The sequence below is a fragment of the Gobio gobio genome (genome assembly GCF_949357685.1).
Source record: "Gobio gobio genome assembly, chromosome: 8".
In the NCBI taxonomy this organism is placed as follows: Eukaryota; Metazoa; Chordata; class Actinopteri; order Cypriniformes; family Gobionidae; genus Gobio; species Gobio gobio.
In genome coordinates this window covers 3,780,722-3,802,120 of record NC_137114.1, presented here as the reverse complement: position 1 = coordinate 3,802,120, position 21,399 = coordinate 3,780,722, and the positions used below count along the sequence as shown (strand labels likewise).

Genomic DNA, 21,399 nt, shown 5'->3' with positions numbered 1-21,399 from the left:
TTATTGAACTAAAACATTTATTTTATTGAAAAATAGTTAAGGTGTATGGTCACATTTGACCATCAATGAGTATGAGTGTGACCAATAAGAAAGGAATACCTGAGGGCTAGATGCAAGGAAAAGAAATACGTAAATGTGGAAAAATGATTATCTACATAAATAAGGAAAGTAATGTATTTATAATTATTATTGTTTTTGCTTTTCTATGTATATTTCTTTATTTTTGCTTTAGTGTATTTCTTTGTACTTTTACAAAAAAAAAATAAAATATATATATATATATATATATATATATATATATATATATATATATATATATATATATATATATATATATATATATATATATATATATTACTGATAGTTTCCTCACCCCATCTCATCAGATGTTCATGTCTTTCTTTCTTCAGTGGAAGAGAAATTAAGTTTTTTTAGGAACACATTCCAGGATTTTTCTGCTCATAATGGACTTCAATGGGAACCAACGGCTGAAGGTCCAGATCACTGCAGTTTCAGAGGAAGGGCTTCAGAGGCTCTGACCAATCCCAGTACGGCGTATGACATCATCACATCTGAAAGGTCACATGACGCAGGTGGAAGTGCCGATAAACTCCATCTCATGTTCTCCTCCAACTTCAAAATCGCCCGTCGTCGTTGCTTCACCTTTATTTGTGTAAAGGCCGTTTGATCTAGTGTTTGAGTGTTCATTTTAACACTGGGGCGGCACTTCCACCTGCGTCATGTGACCTTTCAGACGTGATGATGTTATACGCCGGGAAGAAGAACAACAGTGAAGTCAAGCGTCTGAGGTTAAAGTGTATAAATGTGTGTGTGTGTTGTAAATGTGGCGATGGTTTGTCTAGAACAGACTCTATTCCTCGTCTGGGATTGGTCAGAGCCTCTGAAGCCCTTCCTCTGAAACTGCAGTGATCTGGACCTTCAGCCGTTGGTTCCCATTGAAGTCCATTATGTTCTAAAGGGTGACCAAACGTCCTGTTTTCAACTCCTGTCCTGGCCCTAATATAACAATTTTCTATCCATGCAGAGGGGGCATACTTTAAATGTATTGAAATGAATAAGGAAACTTTGAGTATCCCATTGCTGGGCCGAGTGTCCTGCTTTTCGGTAATCAAAATATGGTCAACCCTACATTATGTGCAGAAAAATCCTGGAAAAGGATTTAAAAACGTTAATTTCTCGACTGAAGAAAGAAAGACATGATGGGGGTGAGTAAATTATCAGGACATTTTCATTTTGGAGTGAACTGATCCTTTAAACGAGACTTTTTTGACACATGCTGAAAATGCTCCAGTGTTACGCGCATTTGCATTCAGGCGAATGTCGGGGGCAGCTTTCAGGGTCCTGTCTTTCTGACAACGTGTGGCGGCGTCATCATCATCATCAGCAGTCGCCGAACCAGACACGGACACACATGTGCACGGTCACACGGGGGAATATCGGTGGAATTGAGTTGTTTATCGCTGATTCTCCGACACAGTGTGTGTGCTGTACTGACAGCCAGTCGCCATTATAAGCAGCGCTACAGTGATAACACTGTCGTGTGTGTGTTTACGCCAGTCCTCGCCTCGGTTTGCTCTGCTGTAGTAGTGATGGAGTACATGCAGGCTCCGCCATCCAGCAGCCACGGCAACATGTGAGTATAACCACCCTATAGTAGAGATGCTCAGGCGTAAAGCTGACTTATCTCTAAAGGTACACACGTTATAACCTCAACAACAGTCTCAACCCCAGCTGTCAAGCGTTCATGCAGATGTCAGTACTCAAATACACAATTTAAAACTTATATCATTATTTACATATGACTTGGCGGTTTATTGGATGGAATAACAAAAGTTGTGCAACATGTCTGACAGTTGACAGCTGTTTTTGTGACTATGTAACGGGCTGGGTATCGATTCAGATGATTCGATTCAACTCAATGAATATAGATTTAATTCAAATAGCCTACTATATATATATTTTAATAAAAGAACAGTGAACATGAGTTTACAAGTGGGTAATTAAAAAGAAATTAAGAGCCGCAAACCTGTATATTAAACTCTTTTTATATTAGGTACACTTGGGTACATTAAAACAGAACCCATCTCTATATTTCAAATGCATACAATTATGTTAAATACAATACAATTGAGTTTTTAAGGATATTTTGATACACTTATTCTAAAACATAAAAAGGATATTGGATGATTTTCAGCAATTTTCAGTAAAGGACAAGCTTTTCTTGCGATTTAGCCGATTTCGTCTCTATCTCTGTTATTTCTTCGATGCGATTGCCATTCGATTTTATCTTAACGTCAAGCATATATGCAATACTGGGCAGGATCGACTGGAAACCCCCCGGGGGAAAAAATCAATTCTTGGCCTTGAGAATCGATTTTGAATCGACCACATTTTAAAAAACGATTAATCGAAAAATCAATTTTTTTGCCCAGCCCTATTTAGAGACGCTCCCTAATCTGTAGCCCAGATGTTGGCTCATATCTGTGTGTCTCTCTGCAGCCTGTGCTGTACCTGTGGCGTTCCCATCCCTCCAAACCCGGCCAACATGTGTGTGTCCTGCCTCCGGACTCAGGTGGACATCTCTGAAGGCATCCCCAAGCAGGTGTCCATCAACTTCTGCAGGCAGTGTGAGCGGTACGCCCTCTTCAGAGAAACACACACTCATAATCACACACATTACAATATCTGCTTCCCAGAACTGCATCCTAACGTTCTCTATTGGTTAGCCAGGAAAGTTTTCTTTACGTAAATTGAACGTTCCCTGTTATCAGGGTTCCCACTCGTCCTGCAAAACACATGGAAAATTAGAGAAAATGTAAAATGTCCTGGAAAATCTTGTTGTCTGGGAAAATTCTTCGTTTTTTAAGTCGTTTATAATAATAATAATAGAGAAAAGTAGTGGTCCCAGGATAGAGCCTTGAGGAACACCTTTTCAAACCATTAAATAGTCTCCATGAAGAACAACACACTGGTGCCTGTGATGAAGATGAACAATAAACCAAAGAAGTTGACATTTTAGAGTAATAATTAAAGGGTTAGTTATCAGGGTTCCCACTGGAAAACATGGAAAATTGTTGACAAAATTTCCAGTCCTGGAAAACACATAGAAAATGTCCTGGAAAATCATGTTGTTGTCTGGGAAAATTCTTTTTAAAAAAAAAGCTTATCGCTGGCCCAAACAATTAGCGCTAGTTGCAGAAACACTGAGTTTGATGCGTGTGAGCAGTATTTAGATTAATGATGTTTAGTCTTGCTAATGCTATAACTGCTCAAATGTATGCGGTGAATGTTAACTCGTAAGCTGCTACCTAATCACATCTTGATATAAAGTCACATTTGTGTGTTATATAGTCAGAATTGCAAGATATAGTCAGAATTGAGAATTGCGACTGTTGCAAGTTTATATCTTGCAATTCTGACTTCTTTTCTCAGAATTACGAGATCTAAACTGCAATTGCAAGTTATAAAGTCCAATTCTGAGGAAAAAAGAATTGTCAATTTTCGCGTTTATATCACAAATATGTAAACTCGCAATTGCGAGAGTCAGAAAAGCGAGATATAAAGTCACAATTACCTTTTCTTTCTATTGTGTGGTGTAAACAAGCTTCCATAGTCATAATGTATGATTAAGAGCTCATATTGAAAAATGCTGGATTGTTAAGTAATGGCAATAAACTGGACGGCTTTTAAAGACTTAGAAAGCAATATTTGGCATGATCCTTGTCTTTTATTCCCACCTAGTAAAATTGAAAATGTCCTAGAAAAGTACTGGAAAATGGTTGCTGAAAAAGAGTGGGAACCCTGGTGCTGGTTTGGAGAACGTTCCCCTAACCTTCCCAGAACGTTCCCCTAACCTTCCCAGAACGTTCCCCTTACCTCTTTACTCTGATATCATTGACCCTGCTGTAGGTCAGTAATCGTCCAGCAATCCCATATGGTATAAGCGGCATGGAAAACGTCAATAATCAGTAGCTACTACAAACCATGTCTTGTTTTGAACTTATTTAATCAATAGAAATAACTCAAGCACACAAATCTTCATATGGAGGATTAAATAAGATTGAATTATGCATTAATATGTACATTTCGTATCACTGACACCTATTACCACAACCAAGTTTTACGTTTAAGTGCCAAATAAAAATGACTTCAACACAATATGTGGTTTTAAAATATGAATTTTATTCACAGACATTAATAATGATTAAAGATTACTTTAACTGGGTTAACATTGCATTATTATCTTACCGCTGAGTTAAAGCAGCACTAGGTAACTTTTCAACCTTTATAATATATTTTCAAAACTCTTGTGATGATACATCGACTTACAATAGGTTGAATGATACGTCTGCCATAGCCTGACGGGGTCTGTATCGTTTATAATCGTACTTTTAAACTTCGGGTTTCGGGTAGTAACCCGAGAACAAAAAGAACTACAAAATTCGACTGCTTTACGGCATATACGTCACTTCCACCACCACCCCCACTTCCTTAAATTCAGACGTGCGAGCCCAACTATCGTTTGTTTGCCAGATGTTATAGTCATGGCCGAAGCAGCACAGAAAAATAAGAAAGCAAAGGTTTTGTCGGAGGAAAGGAGAAAGTGATGGGATTAAAGACAGGAGGATCAACATTGGGCCAGCGTTTGCTCGTTGGCGTGAGCTGAAGGAGGAGGGGCTACATTCTTGCAAGTAAATACGTAAGACGTACAAAATCATATTTTAGGATACCTAACATGTCTGTGATATTGGTTTATTTGTCTTGCCTCAAGCTATAATGCAAATCGATTTTTCAAATTTGCAGATTCATCTAGAGTAGCTTGATATTATAATATTGACGATATATGGTGATTATCTACCACTCAAACATTGAATTGAAGTATCATATAGATTCTGTAAAACGGTAACCAATAGACTAGGCTATAATGACGCTGGCTTGTAAACTTGAGCATCGCGATCATTTGGCGTTTGAAAAAAAATAAAACCCATGAAATTATATTCATATGACATGCTGAAACATATGCCACTGTACCTGGGATGAAGACGTTTCACACGCGATGCAAGCAGAACACCTGCATGTGAACTCCATAGACAGGTGAACTCCTCCTGCAGTGTTCATGGCTATCATGGTTGTCATGTCAACAAATGCACGTGCGATGCATCCACTGATGTAGAATGACAGTTTACGGCAGTAATAGAGGACAATACTGTTTCCCAACTGTAGGGGGACCCCGAGAGCAAAACCTACCGAGTGCTGCTTTAACGGAACGTAGCCTTCTCTCTTTTGGTCAGTAAACCAAATCTCCTCGGTTAACATCATGTTGTCTTCAATTACGTGTCAAATCTCTCTGAAATCGCATTGTTATATTTATTAATTATAACCCATTATTCAATAAAGATCGATAAACTAATGTTAGTCAGTCGGTAAAAACGAAATGACCGTTAATTTTGAACTTTCTGTGGAAGAGGGAAGAAAGCATGTGCTGGAGAAGCGCGCAGTAATGAAATATACAAATAAACCTGCGTATATATTATAAAAATGTTTTATCTAAAAATAATCTGCATTGAACGTTCTGAGGTTATAAAATAAACCCCAAAAGTAACCTGCAGGGAACGTTCTGGGAAGGTTCTGCTTTGGTTACAAAGACACAGCCAATAGAGAATTGTTCTTATTTGGTTCCCTACAAAAATAACCAAACGGAAACCATATGGGAACGTTAGGGGAACGTTCTGTGTTTACTGGGAAATGGCATTGCCGTTAGTTTGGCCCTGTGTGTGTGTGTGAGTATTGTTGTTGTGTGTGTGTCAGGTACCTGCAGCCTCCGGGGACGTGGCTTCAGTGCGCTCTGGAGTCCAGGGAGCTGCTGGCGCTGTGCCTGAAGAAGCTCAAGGGGTCCATGGCTAAGGTGGGACTCACACACACACACACACACACACATCCTCACGCCGGGCCGCTGCTGTGCTGCTCAGCTCACCTTGTGTTTCCCTCCAGGTGAGGCTCATCGACGCCGGCTTCCTGTGGACCGAACCCCACTCCAAGAGGATCAAGATGAAGCTGACCGTCCAGAAAGAGGTAGAGTGTGTGTGTGTGTGTGTGTGTGTGTGGTCAGAGCGGTGTTTCAGTGAGTGTGTGTGTGTGGTCAGAGCGGTGTTTCAGTGAGTGTGTGTGTGTGGTCAGAGCGGTGTTTCAGTGTGTGTGTGTGTGGTCAGAGCGGTGTTTCAGTGAGTGTGTGGTCAGAGCGGTGTTTCAGTGAGTGTGTGTGTGTGGTCAGAGCGGTGTTTCAGTGTGTGTGTGTGTGGTCAGAGCGGTGTTTCAGTGAGTGTGTGGTCAGAGCGGTGTTTCAGTGAGTGTGTGTGTGTGGTCAGAGCGGTGTTTCAGTGAGTGTGTGTGTGTGGTCAGAGCGGTGTTTCAGTGTGTGTGTGGTCAGAGCGGTGTTTCAGTGAGTGTGTGTGTGTGGTCAGAGCGGTGTTTCAGTGTTTGTGTGGTCAGAGCGGTGTTTCAGTGTGTGTGTGTGTGTGGTCAGAGCGGTGTTTCAGTGAGTGTGTGGTCAGAGCGGTGTTTCAGTGTGTGTGTGTGTGGTCAGAGCGGTGTTTCAGTGAGTGTGAGTGTGTGGTCAGAGCGGTGTTTCAGTGAGTGTGTGTGTGTGGTCAGAGCGGTGTTTCAGTGAGCTGTGTGTCCACAGGTGCTGAATGGGGCGATCCTGCAGCAGGTGTTTGTGGTGGAGTTCGTCATTCTGCATCAGATGTGTGACGACTGCCATCGGGTGGAGGCCAAAGACTTCTGGAAAGCAGTGGTGCAAGTCCGGCAGAAGGTGTGTTTCTGTCTATTCTCCAACCGATGGGACACACTCGCTGCAGAAGAGGGCTGAAAACTGTATCACGATAGAAGTGCTTCATATCGGTCGATATCTTTTTTTTATGACCTGTTTAAAGTAAGGACCAGGAGAAAAATATTTTGCATTTTAACATTTTTATTTTACACCTCTGATTATAATCCCCTCAGTTATAAAGGCAGAAATGTCAGCACAACCATGGAAAACACTCAAATAATTAAAATATGAACAAGTCTAAAATTTCTCATTTCAATTATCTCTTAACATTAACAGTGCCTCCGTTGTTTCTTCGTAACTGTTAGTGTTGAGATGTTTTGTCATGAGGCACTGATGCAGAGTAACATCACCTCTCCACGTAGTTTCAAAGGCTGAATCTGACATCGCCCCCTATACCCTACCTAGGGCACTATCTGAGGGGGCAGCCGTCTGTAGTGGTGTCCAAAACCATAGTGGACGTTATTGAGTGCACTCATTCTATCCCACTTTGCACCGCAATAACGAGTGTACAGCTGATGAACACACAGGGCCTGTCCGAATTCACTCACTCGTTTTCATTCAGTTCTTCAAGTGAACTGTATTAGTGGACTACAGTAGGGAATAGTGATTGAGGGTTTAGGGGGCGATTTCGGATTCAGCCAAAGTCAACAATAGCACAACGGCGAGCACGTCGAGTATAAACACGTCCCCAAACGAACGAGGCGCTGTCAGCGGAGGCTCACGCTGCGGAGACAGACGAAAGTATAAACACGGCTTAAGGTGGTGTAACAAGTGTGTGGTATTACCAGTCTTAGTGGGGACGACGGTCTTGCATAATTTGCATTGGTCAGACTAGTCAAAAAACTGCCACACTGGCGAGCTGAGCGGAGTGTTTCCCTAACCCTAACTGATAGTTACCTGATTGGCTGTTAGCCTGTCTTAGCTTGCTTGGTTACCAGAGAGTGAGTGCATTTGTTCATGGAACCAAACTTGCTTTGCAACCTCTGGTTTCTTCCGACAAAGACAAAAAATTATGGAACACATTTTTTATTGATATTGATTACATGTCTATCGCATCTCATTTGCATTTAAAGGGACACAAACAAAAAAACTACAAGTTTTTTTTCATCCTCAAAAAGTGATAATTGTAACATTCTATAAAACATTATCTGTGGGGTGTCTTGAGCTCAAACTTCACACAAACTCTCTCATTACAGGTTTTAAGCCTGTGAGAAACCTTTTTTTTATTCTATTAACTCTAGTTTGAAGAAATTTTAAACAAAGTGAAACCAGTTACCAGTCAAACCAAATATCATTTTTTTGCAAAAATACATAGTAAATTGTTTTGCCATAGATTTTTCTCCCCATGAGAAAAGCCTCAGAAGCTGGTGTGGTGTTAAAACAAACAAACAGGTACGCCAGAGACGCAACTCAAGAGTAAAGTCCACCAATATATCCATATGACCGCCTTTAGTTACCGCCATTGGCTCATCAGAGCTGGAGGCGGGACTTTTGTCTAGACGGCATCAAACGGTCCGAGAATATTGAATACAGCATTAACCCTCAGGTGCTGTTCCGCATTCAAGACGTGCTAATGTCTGTCGTCTTCAGCGATGATATCCTGATATCTGCACACCTGTGGAGTGGGCGGCTCTGTTTCTGGGCGCTCTCAGACAGGATATGGTTCCTCTCGGCCTATATGTTGACGTGTTGTGTTTGTCCACCAGACTGTCCACAAGAAGACGTTCTACTACCTGGAGCAGCTGATCCTGAAGCACAAGCTGCATCAGAACACCGTGCGCATCAAAGAGATTCACGGTGCGTTTCCCATCATCCTCAGCGCTGTGTGAGGATCCTCTGGGCTGTGTTTAACCCCTCTTCCTCTTTCCAGAGGGCATTGATTTCTACTACGGCTCGAAGCAGCACGGGCAGAAGATGGTGGACTTCCTGCAGTGCACCGTTCCCTGCAGGTCTGACATGTCACAACACACACACACACACACACACACACACACACACACACACACACACACACACACACACACACACACACACATCGGTTTCAGGGTGTCGGAATAGAAGTGAAGCATTATGGGTGTTGTTTGTGAAGGTCGAAGGCGTCTCAGCGGCTGATCTCTCATGATGTCCACTCCAACACCTACAACTACAAGAGCAGCTTCTCCGTGGAGATCGTTCCTGTGTGTAAGGTGAGTGTGGTGTCCCGTGTGTTTCCTGTTTGTGTCTCTTCGCCCTGTGACTGAGTGTGTGTGTGTTGCAGGACAACGTGGTGTGTCTGTCTCCACGGCTCGCCCAGAGTCTGGGTAACATGGGCCAGGTGTGCGTCTGTGTCCGGGTCACCAGCTCCATACACCTGATTGACCCCAACACCCTGCAGGGTGAGTGACTGCCAACTCCCGCTCATGTCACATGACCTGCGGTCGGGCACATTATATGAGGTGTGGAGGGCGTGGCCACTGATTTGGGGACGGCGGGTGATCTGGGGCAAATCCAAGGACAGATATTAATGATAATAGTGTTAGTGTTTTACAAACAAGCCAAATGGATACCAATTATAGTTCCCAATATCATTACACATTTTGTTCTATTAAAATGCGAGATGAGGTCATTTGATTGGATCTCATGTGTTCAGGGCATTCAGCCTGATAGAGATTCAAGCTCGGTTTAAATGTTAGCAAAAGCAAAACTCTGTGTTTTCTTGTTTGCGTGTCACCTCACGGACCCCGGTTTGAGAAGTGGAAATACACTCACCTAAAGGATTATTAGGAACACCTGTTCAATTTCTCATTAATGCAATTATCTAATCAACCAATCACATGGCAGTTACTTCAATGCATTTAGGGGTGTGGTCCTGGTCAAGACAATCTCCTGAACTCCAAACTGAATGTCGGAATGGGAAAGAAAGGAGATTTAAGCAATTTTGAGCGTGGCATGGTTGTTGGTGCCAGACGGGCCGGTCTGAGTATTTCACAATCTGCTCAGTTACTGGGATTTTCACACACAACCATTTCTAGAGTTTACAAAGAATGGTGTGAAAAGGGAAAATCATCCAGTATGCGGCAGTCCTGTGGGTGAAAATGCCTTGTTGATGCTAGAGGTCAGAGGAGAATGGGCCGACTGATTCAAGCTGATAGAAGAGCAACTTTGACTGAAATAACCACTCGTTACAACCGAGGTATGCAGCAAAGCATTTGTGAAGCCACAACACACACAACCTTGAGGCGGATGGGCTACAACAGCAGAAGACCCCACCGGGTACCACTCATCTCCACTACAAATAGGAAAAAGAGGCTACAATATGCACCAGCTCACCAAAATTGGACAGTTGAAGACTGGAAAAATGTTGCCTGGTCTGATGAGTCTGGATTTCTGTTGAGACATTCAGATGGTAGAGGCAGAATTTGGCGTAAACAGAATGAGAACATGGATCCATCATGCCTTGTTCCCACTGTGCAGGCTGGTGGTGGTGGTGTAATGGTGTGGGGGATGTTTACTTGGCACACTTTAGGCCCCTTAGTGCCAATTGGGCATGGTTTAAATGCCACGGCCTACCTGAGCATTGTTTCTGCCCATGTCCATCCCTTTATGAGCACCATGTCCCCATCCTCTGATGGCTACTTCCAGCAGGATAATGCACCGTCACAAAGCTCCAATCATTTCAAATTGGTTTCTTGAACATGACAATGAGTTCACTGGACTAAAATGGCCCCCACAGTCACCAGATCTCAACCCAATAGAGCATCTTTGGGATGTGGTGGAACGGGAGCTTCGTGCCCTGGATGTGCATCCCACAAATCTCCATCAACTGCAGATGCTCTCCAATCAATATGGGCCAAGATTTCTAAAGAATGCTTTCAGCACCTTGTGGAATCAATGCCACGTAGAATTAAGGCACTTCTGAAGGCGAAAGGGGGTCAAACACAGGATTAGTGTGTGTTCCTAATAATCCTTTAGGTGAGTGTATATGACCCTGACTTTATTTGTGTGTGTGTTGTGTCTCAGTCGCTGAGGTGGATGGAAACACATACTGGCGTCACCCGTTCAGCAGTCTGTGTAGCCCGCGTCAGCTAGAAGAGTTCATCATCATGGACATGGAGCTGATCCGGGACCAGCGGTTAGGATCTGGCGCTGGCCTCACGTCCAACAGGGTAAGACTGAGTCCAGGAGATCAGAGGGAGGAGCTGTCTCTCTGCTATTCATCCAGCTTATCGTAAGAGTGTGTGTGTGTGTGTGTGTGTGTGTGTTTGCAGCACACTCTGGCCGAGGTGTGGGTCCAGAAGACGTCAGAGATGGACTCCGCTCATCAGTATCACTGCAGGACGTTCCTGGGTCACCTGCTGAACATCGGAGACCTGGTGCTGGGGTCGGGTCACATGCTTCATTTCACTGGTTTAATGCTCGACACATGAAAACACTGATTCTGACACGCTTTTCTTCTTACACCTCAGCTTTGATTTCGCCAACGCCAACATCAATGATGAGTTCCTCAACAAAATGAACCCTCACCATGTTCCCGATGTGGTAAGACCGCAGTTTAGTTATTCACTGCTGTTCACAGGTCAGAAGGAAATGCACTTTTATTCATCATGGACGCATTAAACTGATCAAAAGTGACAGTAAAGACATTTATAATGTTACACGTTCATCAAAGAATCCTAAGTGACTTCCACAGAAATGTGAACACTGATAATAATCATAAATGTGAGTTGATCATCAGATCCTCATATGAGAATAATTAGTGATTAGTAATGATGATAATTCAGCTTTGAACACAGGAATAAATGACACTTTACTGTATATTCACATTAGGGATGCCACAATTCTCAATATAATATTGAACCGTTTGGTACGGCATTCACGGTTCAATACGCGCTTGTGAATTCGGTTTTGCATTTAATTAATTACTTTTCTACACGTTCTATAATTTGCCTCCATCCCAATACATTGAACAACGCAACATGCATTCACATCACACGTTAGTGGTGGAGTTATACTCACGCTACACTATAGATATTCACAATCACCAAAGTTCATTCTTTGCGTGCGTTTTAAAGCCTTGCCGGCTCATTCGCGTGCGCGGTTTAACATGTGCTTTTCCGAGCGCGCGCACTAAACGCCTGTCAAACACGTGATTACTGGACTAAGTAGTCTTCTCACTGCACTAATACTGTCAAATACACACAAGGTTTACATAAACACAGTCGGTTATGTCTAAAGTGAAAGTTAAATCGGTGTGTGTCTGTATAATAGATGTGTGCAGGTCTTACAATGACAGCAGCGCAGCCTATAGTGAACATGCAATCCTTAAAGAGACAGTTCACATCTGAAATAATGTCATTATTTACTCACTCTAATGTTGTTCCAAACCTATATTAATTTCTCAATGACAGAATTTTCATTTTTGAGCAAACTATCCTTTTAATGTTAATACAACAACAAAAGACAAAGAGAAAATCACTCATTGCTCTTGACTGAATAACTTTAATACAGTAGCTTTAATAAGAATCAATGTATATCTTATAGTGAAGTCTATGTAGTGTTTTATTTTTACATTTATTCATTCAATTTCATAGTTAAATGTTGCTGTACTGCTCTGAGCTGCCAGTGTAAATCTTTATATATATTTATTTTATATTATACAATACACTAGGAATGTGTACAAGGTTTTTTTATTTTAAAAGTAAAGTTTTAAGTTTAAGTAAGGTTTTTCAATTCTTTTCAGTAAAATAAAAACGCCTAAGAAAAGAATAACAAACTGATGTGACAAGCCATCCGAACCGAACCGAAAACCGTGTGTATTGAACCATGGACTAACTGTATTGTTGCATCCCTCATTCACACAGAGAGCAGCAGAAGAGAAGCCGCTGTGTGCTGAAGAGTATTTGAGGTGTTTAGGGCAGGGTGTTTGAGTGAGTTGATTTGAAGAGCATGAGTGTGTGCTGCAGGTGCTGATAAAGAAGAGCTACGACCGCATGAGGAGAGTGAGGAACCGCGTGTGGAAGCTGAGGGAGCTGGAGCGCGAGAGGGACGCGGCGGACACCGATGACGAGAGGTCAGTCGCTCACACACACCGCTGGGCTGGACTGGGTCCCCGTTTACATTGGTCTGATTGGTTATATGCCAGACTGGAATGATTAGCCACACCTCCACTGTCTGGCCAGTGTGAGCGAGGAATATAACAGGCCAGCTAAAGCCCAAAGTCGTGACTTGAGCGCCTGAAAACTAAATCTCATACACTACATACTAGGGCTGGGTATTGACACAAATTTCACAATTCGATCCGATTTCGATTCACAAGCATTCGATTTTCAATTCAATATGGATTATTTTGGATATGTATCAGGTATAATACATGGAAAATTTTCTCAAGGAAAACTAATTTCTGAACTAATGTTGTAAACTATGGGAGTCAGTTGATACTACATTAGCCTACTAATATTGATGGTACAAATTAACTGATTTGTATACAAACACTTAAATGACACTATTTATAATAATAGTTATAATATTAACTTTACAATTAGATAATCAAAATTCTACTCCAATTAGTTTTTTTTTTAAATATAAACATTTAAAGGGTGACTTTCATAAAAACTTGCCAGATTTATTAAATATTGAAGAACATTGACAATGAATATCCTATGTAATGTGGTGCATATAATTAGCTAAATGCTCCTCTCTAGAGTTAATTTTTCTAGCTGACTGACGAGTTTATGGACACTGGGTATGGTTTTTCTGAGGTAACTGACATTGTTTACTTGTAAGCCGTTTTACTTGCATCTTTCTGCGGTTGAAACACTGAGCAATTCTGTGTGACATGATATGGATTTCGATAAGTTGTCCTGTATCTTTAACACACTTTCAGAAGCTCATTCGTGTTTATTTCACCAGGCGGAAGAGAAGATGCGTTCATTTTTGCTCCGCTGCTGCTTCTCTTGAGTTGAGCTGAGCTGAGCGATCTCACGCCACAGCGCCAAAACGATATTTATGTTTTTGAATTTTGTAAAAAAAAAAAATAGACTTATCGATTCTTGGGATTTAAGAATCAATATTGTTTTGTAAAAGTGAGAATCGATTAAAATCGAGAAATCCATATTTTTTTACCCAGCCCTACTACATAAATGTGCCAAACACGTGTTCACGCTCGTGAGTATAGGAAGGCTTGCATTGCTCAACTGTGCTCGAGAAATGAAGTGTAGTCCTCCAACTGCGAGCTTCCAGGCCATTATCAAACCAAGTTAAAGGGTTAGTTCACCCAAAAGTGTACATTCTGTCAAAAATTTTGACATTATGACAGCAAACGCAGGGTTCCCGCGGGGTCTTAAAAAGTCTTAAAATGTCTAAAATTATTTTTTTTTAATTTAAGGCCTTAAAACGTCTTAAAAACGGCCAGATTTTCACCCGAGGTCTTAAATTTAATTTAGTTAGGTCTTAAAAAAAGTGTTCTCCTCGTTCATTTCCAGAAATTCTGGCTGCAGAAAGTTATTAACGTTACACTGTAGCAAAAAAGTATCGAATGGCGAAAGCGGAGCTCAAAGCGGAGCTCTAGAGTCTTTGCTGCGCCGCCCTCAGAGCGTTCGTTGGGGGTGTTGTAGTTCTTTCTGAGGGTGTTGGTACACATACCGCAAAATACGTCTACATTTAATAACGTTGTATTTTTTCTGGACAGAATGAGGCAGACATGCATTGTTTTATATTATTCTAAACCGTGATAAAGTCTGCACTCAATCAGCTCTGCATACCTTATTATTATGACAATAGTGAAGGCTTGAAGAACTCAAATACACCATAGCTTGATGCAGTCGTGTTTATTGTCTTCGTTTCATCAGTCAAAGCATTTCTATCTTCAGTTTATCCTACATCGCTAGCTTCACATTAGGGCTAAGGATGACTTCTCTGAGGGAAATGTGGAGTTTCTGCTCGAGGGCGCCCTCTGGCTTCAGTATGAATGAAAGTTTGGGTAACAAATATGAAAAATAATACTTCTCTAAATAAATTTATATGACAACCCATATGTTTTTCTCCAATCTACAGTTTTTCCCCCACAGTGGATGCATAAGAGGCTCATATTTCATATTAAATACATAGACTTTAAGAAATTTATATCACAGATAAAAAGCACAGAATTTCTTAATTTTTTAATTTAATTTTTTACAATAAATCTTTAGACCTTTCTAATGATTTTTAGTCATAGGCTGTCTGCATATTAACAGGTAACCCAGCAGGTTTTTTTTGTAGAATAAGTTTTCTGTAAAATATAAATGTTATTTTATTAGTATTATTATTATATTGTTATATTTATTCTTAAATACTCTATTTTTAATGTTTTAATAATTAAAATGTTATTGTAATAGTAATATTTCTAATTTTGTTAAATATTTGTATTTATTGAATATAATCATTATTATTAGTCTCTTTAATATATAAACATTAATATATAAAATGTTATATGCATACACTTTTCATTTGTAAAAAAAAATTGCATTTTAACCAGAATAATCGCAATTAGATATCTTCCCCAAATCGAGCATCCCTAGTTTATCCTATCTCCCTAGTGCATCCCCTGTTCAATCTGTATTAGGATATTAATATGCTGTTTTGTAATCTATTCTATTTGAGGGCAAGTTTGTTTTTTAGCCTATTTTCATTTTGGGCCTAAGGTTTTGGGCATTTGGCACGTTGTTGGCTGTGGAGGGTTACTAATGTCATTGCTTTTTTTATTATTTCTTTGATTTAAATAATTTTGGTAGTGCGTCGTATAGGTCTTAAATTTCAATCTTTATGGTCTTAAAATGTCTTAAAATGTCTTAAAAAGGTCTTAAATTTGACTTTCTGAAACCTGCAAGAACCCTGCAAACACCAAACTATTACTACTTGGATGCACTTCTCGAGTGTAATCCAGCATATTTAGGTTTATTACGGTCCTGGTTCTCACCTTATTGACAATCGCGCTCAGGCACGGGACAAGGCAACCGTGTCTAATGAGTGTCTACAACCTTAATGTTAGGAAGCCATGAGAATACTTCAGTGCGCAAACACAAATAATGACTTTATTCAACCATTTCCTTCTAGCCTGTGTCAGTCTCCCACGCTGGCCAACATAAACTGTATTTTTCTATTTTAACAATGTCTTTTTCCTTTCTGGACCTTGAAAGTGTTAATTAAATGACTATGGAGGGTCAGTTCTCAGATTTCATCAGAAATATCTTCATTGTGTCTGAAGATGAATGAAGGTCTGATGGGTTTGACATGAGGGAGAGGAACTAATGACAGCATGTACATTTTTGGGGAACTATCCCTTTAACTGACATGTGTCTTTGTGTAGATCACTGATCACATGGCTACTGTAAAGAGATTAGTTAAGGCTTGAACGATCACATTTAGAAAGATCTACGTCTCATTGCTTTACTGAGAATGATTATTTCTGATAATTTTCCACTAAAGGATGCGATCTGAAGAGCTGAGCGCTCTCTCCCGTCTCTCTGGCATCACTATAGGCAGAAATATCATCAAAATTATAATAAAAACACATTTAGGCCTAGTGAGTTCCCGTTTTATATATTAATAACATGAGCCTCTGACATAAGTTATCACAAGCAAGAGTGCAGTTTTTCTGAACATCTGCACGATCACACTTATACATCAGTTCAATAGCTTCTCAGTCACACACACACACACACGCACACACACGTACACACACGTACACACGCACACACACACACACACACACACACACACACACACACACACACACACAGAGTCTTCTGTGGAAACGGAACAAACAGCAGATTTGTTGATTTAATTTAACACTGATATGACACGTTTAAAATGTAATTTTTACCTCTTAACTTTAACTAGGCTAGTCATGTTGCATATTAATTGAACCTCATGGCATCATAATGATGTTTGTAGGGCCCAAAACACAAACTCAAGCCCCGGGGCCCTGACCCCTGACCCCTCAGTCCTGCCCTGGATGTCATGCCACCAACGTTCTAGTAGTCGGTATCAATGCCAGTAAAATTGTACGGTTCTTGGTACAAATTTTGGTACCACAGCTAAAATCTGTTGAAACTATAAAAAAAAAAAAGTTATTATGACCTCAACAGCAGTCGTGCGTCTCACAGGTTTATCTGTGGCAATAGCCAACAGCCCCATTGTGTGGCTCAATTATCAATTCTTCATTTATGCCAAAAATCATTAGGATATTAAGATAATGCTCCATGAAGAGATTTTGTAAGTTTACAACCATAAATATATCATAAATGTGTTATTAGTAGTAATATGCATTAAGGACTTTATCTGGACAACTTTAAAGGAGATTTTCTCAATATTTAGATGTTTTTGCAGCCTCAGATTCCAGATCTTCTGTTATAGTTGTACCTCAGACAAATATTGTCCTAACACACCACTCATCAATGGAAGATTTCAGATGATGAATAAGTCTCAATTTCAGAAAATGGACCACATGTCAGCATTTGAAGGCTTTATGCTGTTTTTATCAATGAGTAAAAGAAATAAAGCATTAAGGATAAAGAATCCGTCTCCGTCTGAAACCACTATAAGACACACACACACACACACACACACACCAGTGCAGATTGATGAGACAGCAGGGGGCGCTGATGGGCTGACGTGTTCCTCCAGCTTATAAACACAGCTGTGTGTGGAGGGAAGAGGAACAGAGAACGCCATCAGTCGCTCTCCTCCAGAGACACGTTCATGTGAACCCCAGCACAGTTATTGTCCTTCCTGTGTGTCGAGCACTTCCTCTGCTGCGCTTGTGCATTAAATCATTCACTAGATTAACAACAACGATCCATCAACAAATGAAACTCACTCCTTCTGTCTAAACTCACTGCATCATATAACAGCACAAACATCAGTGTAGGAGCGTACATATAAACCTGCTCAGTTGTTAGATAATGCCTGAAATATGACCAAAGTGTTGCCTGAAAATTAAACTAGCGTTGACGAGAATTAGAGAAAATCCCTGGCTGTTGTGTTTACCATACTGACTATCAGGAAGTGCTTTGTTTTTCATCTAATAATTAAACTGGCCTTAAAGCGTTTAATATTAGCCTTTAGTACTGTTGTAATTCAACCTTTTATTCTGTCCGTTCAGTAGCAAACGAGTTTTCCTGTGGTGTTGAAATGATGGTGTTTGAGAATGGAAGTCAATCTTTATTCTTTCCCAGTGAACTGATGATGATGATGATGATTGTTTCCCACAGGCAATACAATGAGTTCCTGGAGGACCTGGAGGAAGACGAGCTTCTGAGGAAGAACGTCAACATCTTCAGAGGTGATGAAGCGTGTGTGTGTGCGTGTGTGTGTGTGTGTGCGTGTGTGCGTGTGTGTGTGTGTGTGTCTCGTGTTCATGCGCTGGCTGTTCTCACATCAGTCCTGTTCCCTGTACAGACGCCTCAAAGATCCCTGTGGAAAGTGACACAGATGATGATGGCGCTCCCAGGATCTCTCTGGCCGAGATGATGGAGGATCTGAGCCTGAGTGACGCCACCGGTGGAGAGGGGGCCGACATGATGACGGATTCATGAGCTCCAGACGTCTGGAGGGAAGGGCTTTACTGTGGCCACTGTGTTTCCTAGTAAAGCTGGTGGAGTCAATAAAAGAGTTGAACCCAGTGGCTGTGAGCGGTGATTGAGAAATCAGAGAAAACGCTGTGATTTCAAAACTAATGTCCTTCCTTTACGCTGTGGAACAGAAAAAACCTGCTATTCCATACCGAGCTCTATTTGCAAGCACTAATTTGGTACTTAATATACTAAAAATGATTCTTTAGAAGCCCTACGCCTTCCTACTTCCTAGCTGAACTTAACTCCTATCGACCAGCTCACTTGGCACAGCGTTCGCGGCTCGATTCGTCAAGATTGTTTTCCAAGATGGCTCCTGTCTGTATACGCCTAATATTCTGTCTTTATAAAGTATCTTCTTATTAAACTGTTTGTACACTTACACAGTTCTCAATGCTTCGGTTTGCATGTAGATAAAGATAATCTAGCGCATTAAATGACTATAATTCTGAGAGTTTATTTAGCACGTCAACCGTTTCCTTACAGGATTTCTTACACACATTCTCTAATAGTTGGATGGAGACCCGACTGAGATTGCCCATCCATAGGCCATGTTCCCGTCCCCTTCCCCTACTCCCCTACTCGCCGGATCCGTCCTCTCCTGTTGTTCCAGGACTGTGGAATTTACTAATGAAGCTCTGGTTATGCTTCACACAAAGCTGCAATGTAAAAGTAGATCCTTGGCACTTCGCATAACCTTATAAACCCAGATGTGTCAAAGCTCTAACAATGGAAGGAGTGGTGATAGAGGGATGGGATTCTGGGTAGGGCTGCACCTGTCGTTCCTGACTTGACCAGATCTAAGTGTGTACTTTATTCACCGTTTGTTCTTCAGGCCAGTCGGTCGTAAGCTCTCCGTGAAGTAAAGCTTAATGTGCCGTTTGACAGCAGCTGATGCTGGGAATTTTACTTTAGCCTTCATTATTAAAACTTCTTTTGCCTCAGTAAGTTCGAATAAGTTCCCATTAAATACTTAATCATGAAAAACATAAGTGCTTATATATATAAATAACATTCAGAAGCATTCAGTAACGACATTAATAATGATTCATAAATACATACTGAAACAAAAAAACATAAGTGAAACACATGTCCTGCATTAGTGTGTGTTCACAGCTTACAGACGGTCACTAACACTGATAGAACAGATGATTCTGCTACCATTACTTCTTGCAGCCAATATAAATATTCATAATTAGTCATATTTAATTCAATACATTTTCCTTTTGAGTAAATTGCTCATTTTGTTCTCTAAATGCCCTTTGGGTCATTCAGGGAACGGACACATGTGTTTGTAATGGGGTGTGTGTGACAGTGAGGTGTGTTTGCTCACCAGCCGGCATATCATCAGTGAAGCGTGTCCTCGTGTGACGGATGGGTTTTTATTAACCGGGGGTGTGTTTCCCAAAAGCTTTGTTATGGTCACAAGTTCCATCATTGTCAGCATAATTCAACAATCTGTGTTTGCTGAAACCAGTTCCAACACACATCTCACACACACACACACACACAGCGTGGCAGAGTTGTGTGGTCAGAAGCACTTCATCAATCCTGATCTCCAGCTGACATGATTCAGGACAATCCATATCTTTAATTTTGAATGTCATTTACGTCTTTTAATTTGTCGAGAGATTTAAAGCTCAGTTTTTGCAGAGTGGGCATGTGTGTATGTGCTCTAGAGCTGGGTATTGACACAGATCTCACCATTAGATTCGATATGGATTATTGTGGATATATATCAGGTAACACATGTCACATGTTCTGAAGGAAAACTGAACTAATACTGTAAACTATGGGAGTCCGTTGATTTAATATTGAAGGTGAAAATTAACTGATTTCTATGCAAACACTTCAATTACACTCAATGATGGGTTTTATAATAATACAGTTATAATATTAACTTTACAGTAACAAAATTATATTTATACTCCAATTTTTTTTGTTTAATATAAACATTTAAACGGTGGCAGTCATAAAAACTTGATGGATTTATATTAAATATTGAAGGCCATTAACATATAATGAATATGTAATATGGTGCGTATATTAATCAGAATGCTCCTCTAGAGTTATTTTTCTATCTGTCTGATGAGTTCATGGACACTGGATATGGTTTTTCTGAGGTAAATGTGACGTCTGTCTGCAGTTGAAACACTGATTGAGTGAGTGTGACGTGATACAGATGTTGGTCATGTGTGTCTTTAAAGGGGGGGTGAAATGCTGTTTCATGCATACTGAGCTTTTTACTCTGTTAAAGACGTGGATTCCCATCCTAAACATGGACAATGTTTAAAAAAAAAGTTGAATGTTTGATGAAGTATTTCTGTGCCAAAAATACTCCTTCCGGTTTCTCATAAGTTTCTGGAAGTTTTTTTCGAGTATGGGTCTGTGTGACGTCAAATGGGGCGGAATGTCACCAAAGATGTGTAATTTTGGTTGTCAGGGCAAGACAACCCTGCTCAGCTTCCCACAGAACCCAGCGTTAATGGGACAGTGGGTGGAGTTTGTTTTTCTGGAGCAGGAGTTGTGCAAGAGTTTGTTTGTTCCCTGAATTTCGGCGACAATGTTTTATAAGCAAGGCCCAGTTTGACGCCGGATTTGTAGCTGGTCTAACGCTGAAAGATGGAGCGGTCCCAGCGATTAAGGTTCACGGTTGTATGTTGGAAGCAGACGGTGAGTAAAACTGCTTCAAATGTCTTTGGGTTGTAAGCAATCGACTCGTTCATTCAAACAAAGCCGTTCCCTTTGCAAATTGCAAAGCCGTTCCCTTTGCAAATTATGAACCAAAATTAAAAACCAAATTATGTCCTCATAAACCATGAGTAAACACATAACATTTTTGTAAAACTCGTGAGAATGACAAGCCGCCAAGCAAGTATATAAGTTCCAGTTCCAGTACACACACCATAGAGACGTCCTGCTGTAGTCATGGCTGATTCTCCAGTTCAATTTCAGCCTCTA

General features: G+C 40.7%; 1 protein-coding gene across 1 annotated transcript; it reads left to right on the top strand.

Moving 5' to 3' along the window:
- Positions 1-1,397: 1,397 nt before the first annotated feature.
- nmd3 (NMD3 ribosome export adaptor) lies at positions 1,398-19,384 on the top strand. The gene is made up of 15 exons (XM_079824380.1): positions 1,398-1,654; positions 2,521-2,655; positions 5,830-5,926; positions 6,013-6,093; positions 6,704-6,832; positions 8,557-8,647; positions 8,721-8,799; positions 8,940-9,036; positions 9,108-9,225; positions 10,850-10,995; positions 11,098-11,210; positions 11,296-11,368; positions 12,793-12,899; positions 18,079-18,149; positions 18,266-19,384. Exons 1-15 carry the CDS (start codon positions 1,611-1,613, stop codon positions 18,400-18,402), a joined length of 1,518 nt encoding a protein of 505 aa, XP_079680506.1. The 5' UTR covers positions 1,398-1,610; the 3' UTR covers positions 18,403-19,384.
- Positions 19,385-21,399: the final 2,015 nt, after the last annotated feature.

Excerpts from the sequence above, each read along its gene's own strand:
- nmd3 (XM_079824380.1), top strand. The coding sequence starts at position 1,611 with ATGGAGTACATGCAGGCTCCGCCATCCAGCAGCCACGGCAACAT. Across the intron at positions 8,648-8,720 it reads GCGCATCAAAGAGATTCACG|AGGGCATTGATTTCTACTAC; the intron begins GTGCGTTTCCCA and ends TCCTCTTTCCAG. Across the intron at positions 8,800-8,939 it reads CAGTGCACCGTTCCCTGCAG|GTCGAAGGCGTCTCAGCGGC; the intron begins GTCTGACATGTC and ends TTGTTTGTGAAG.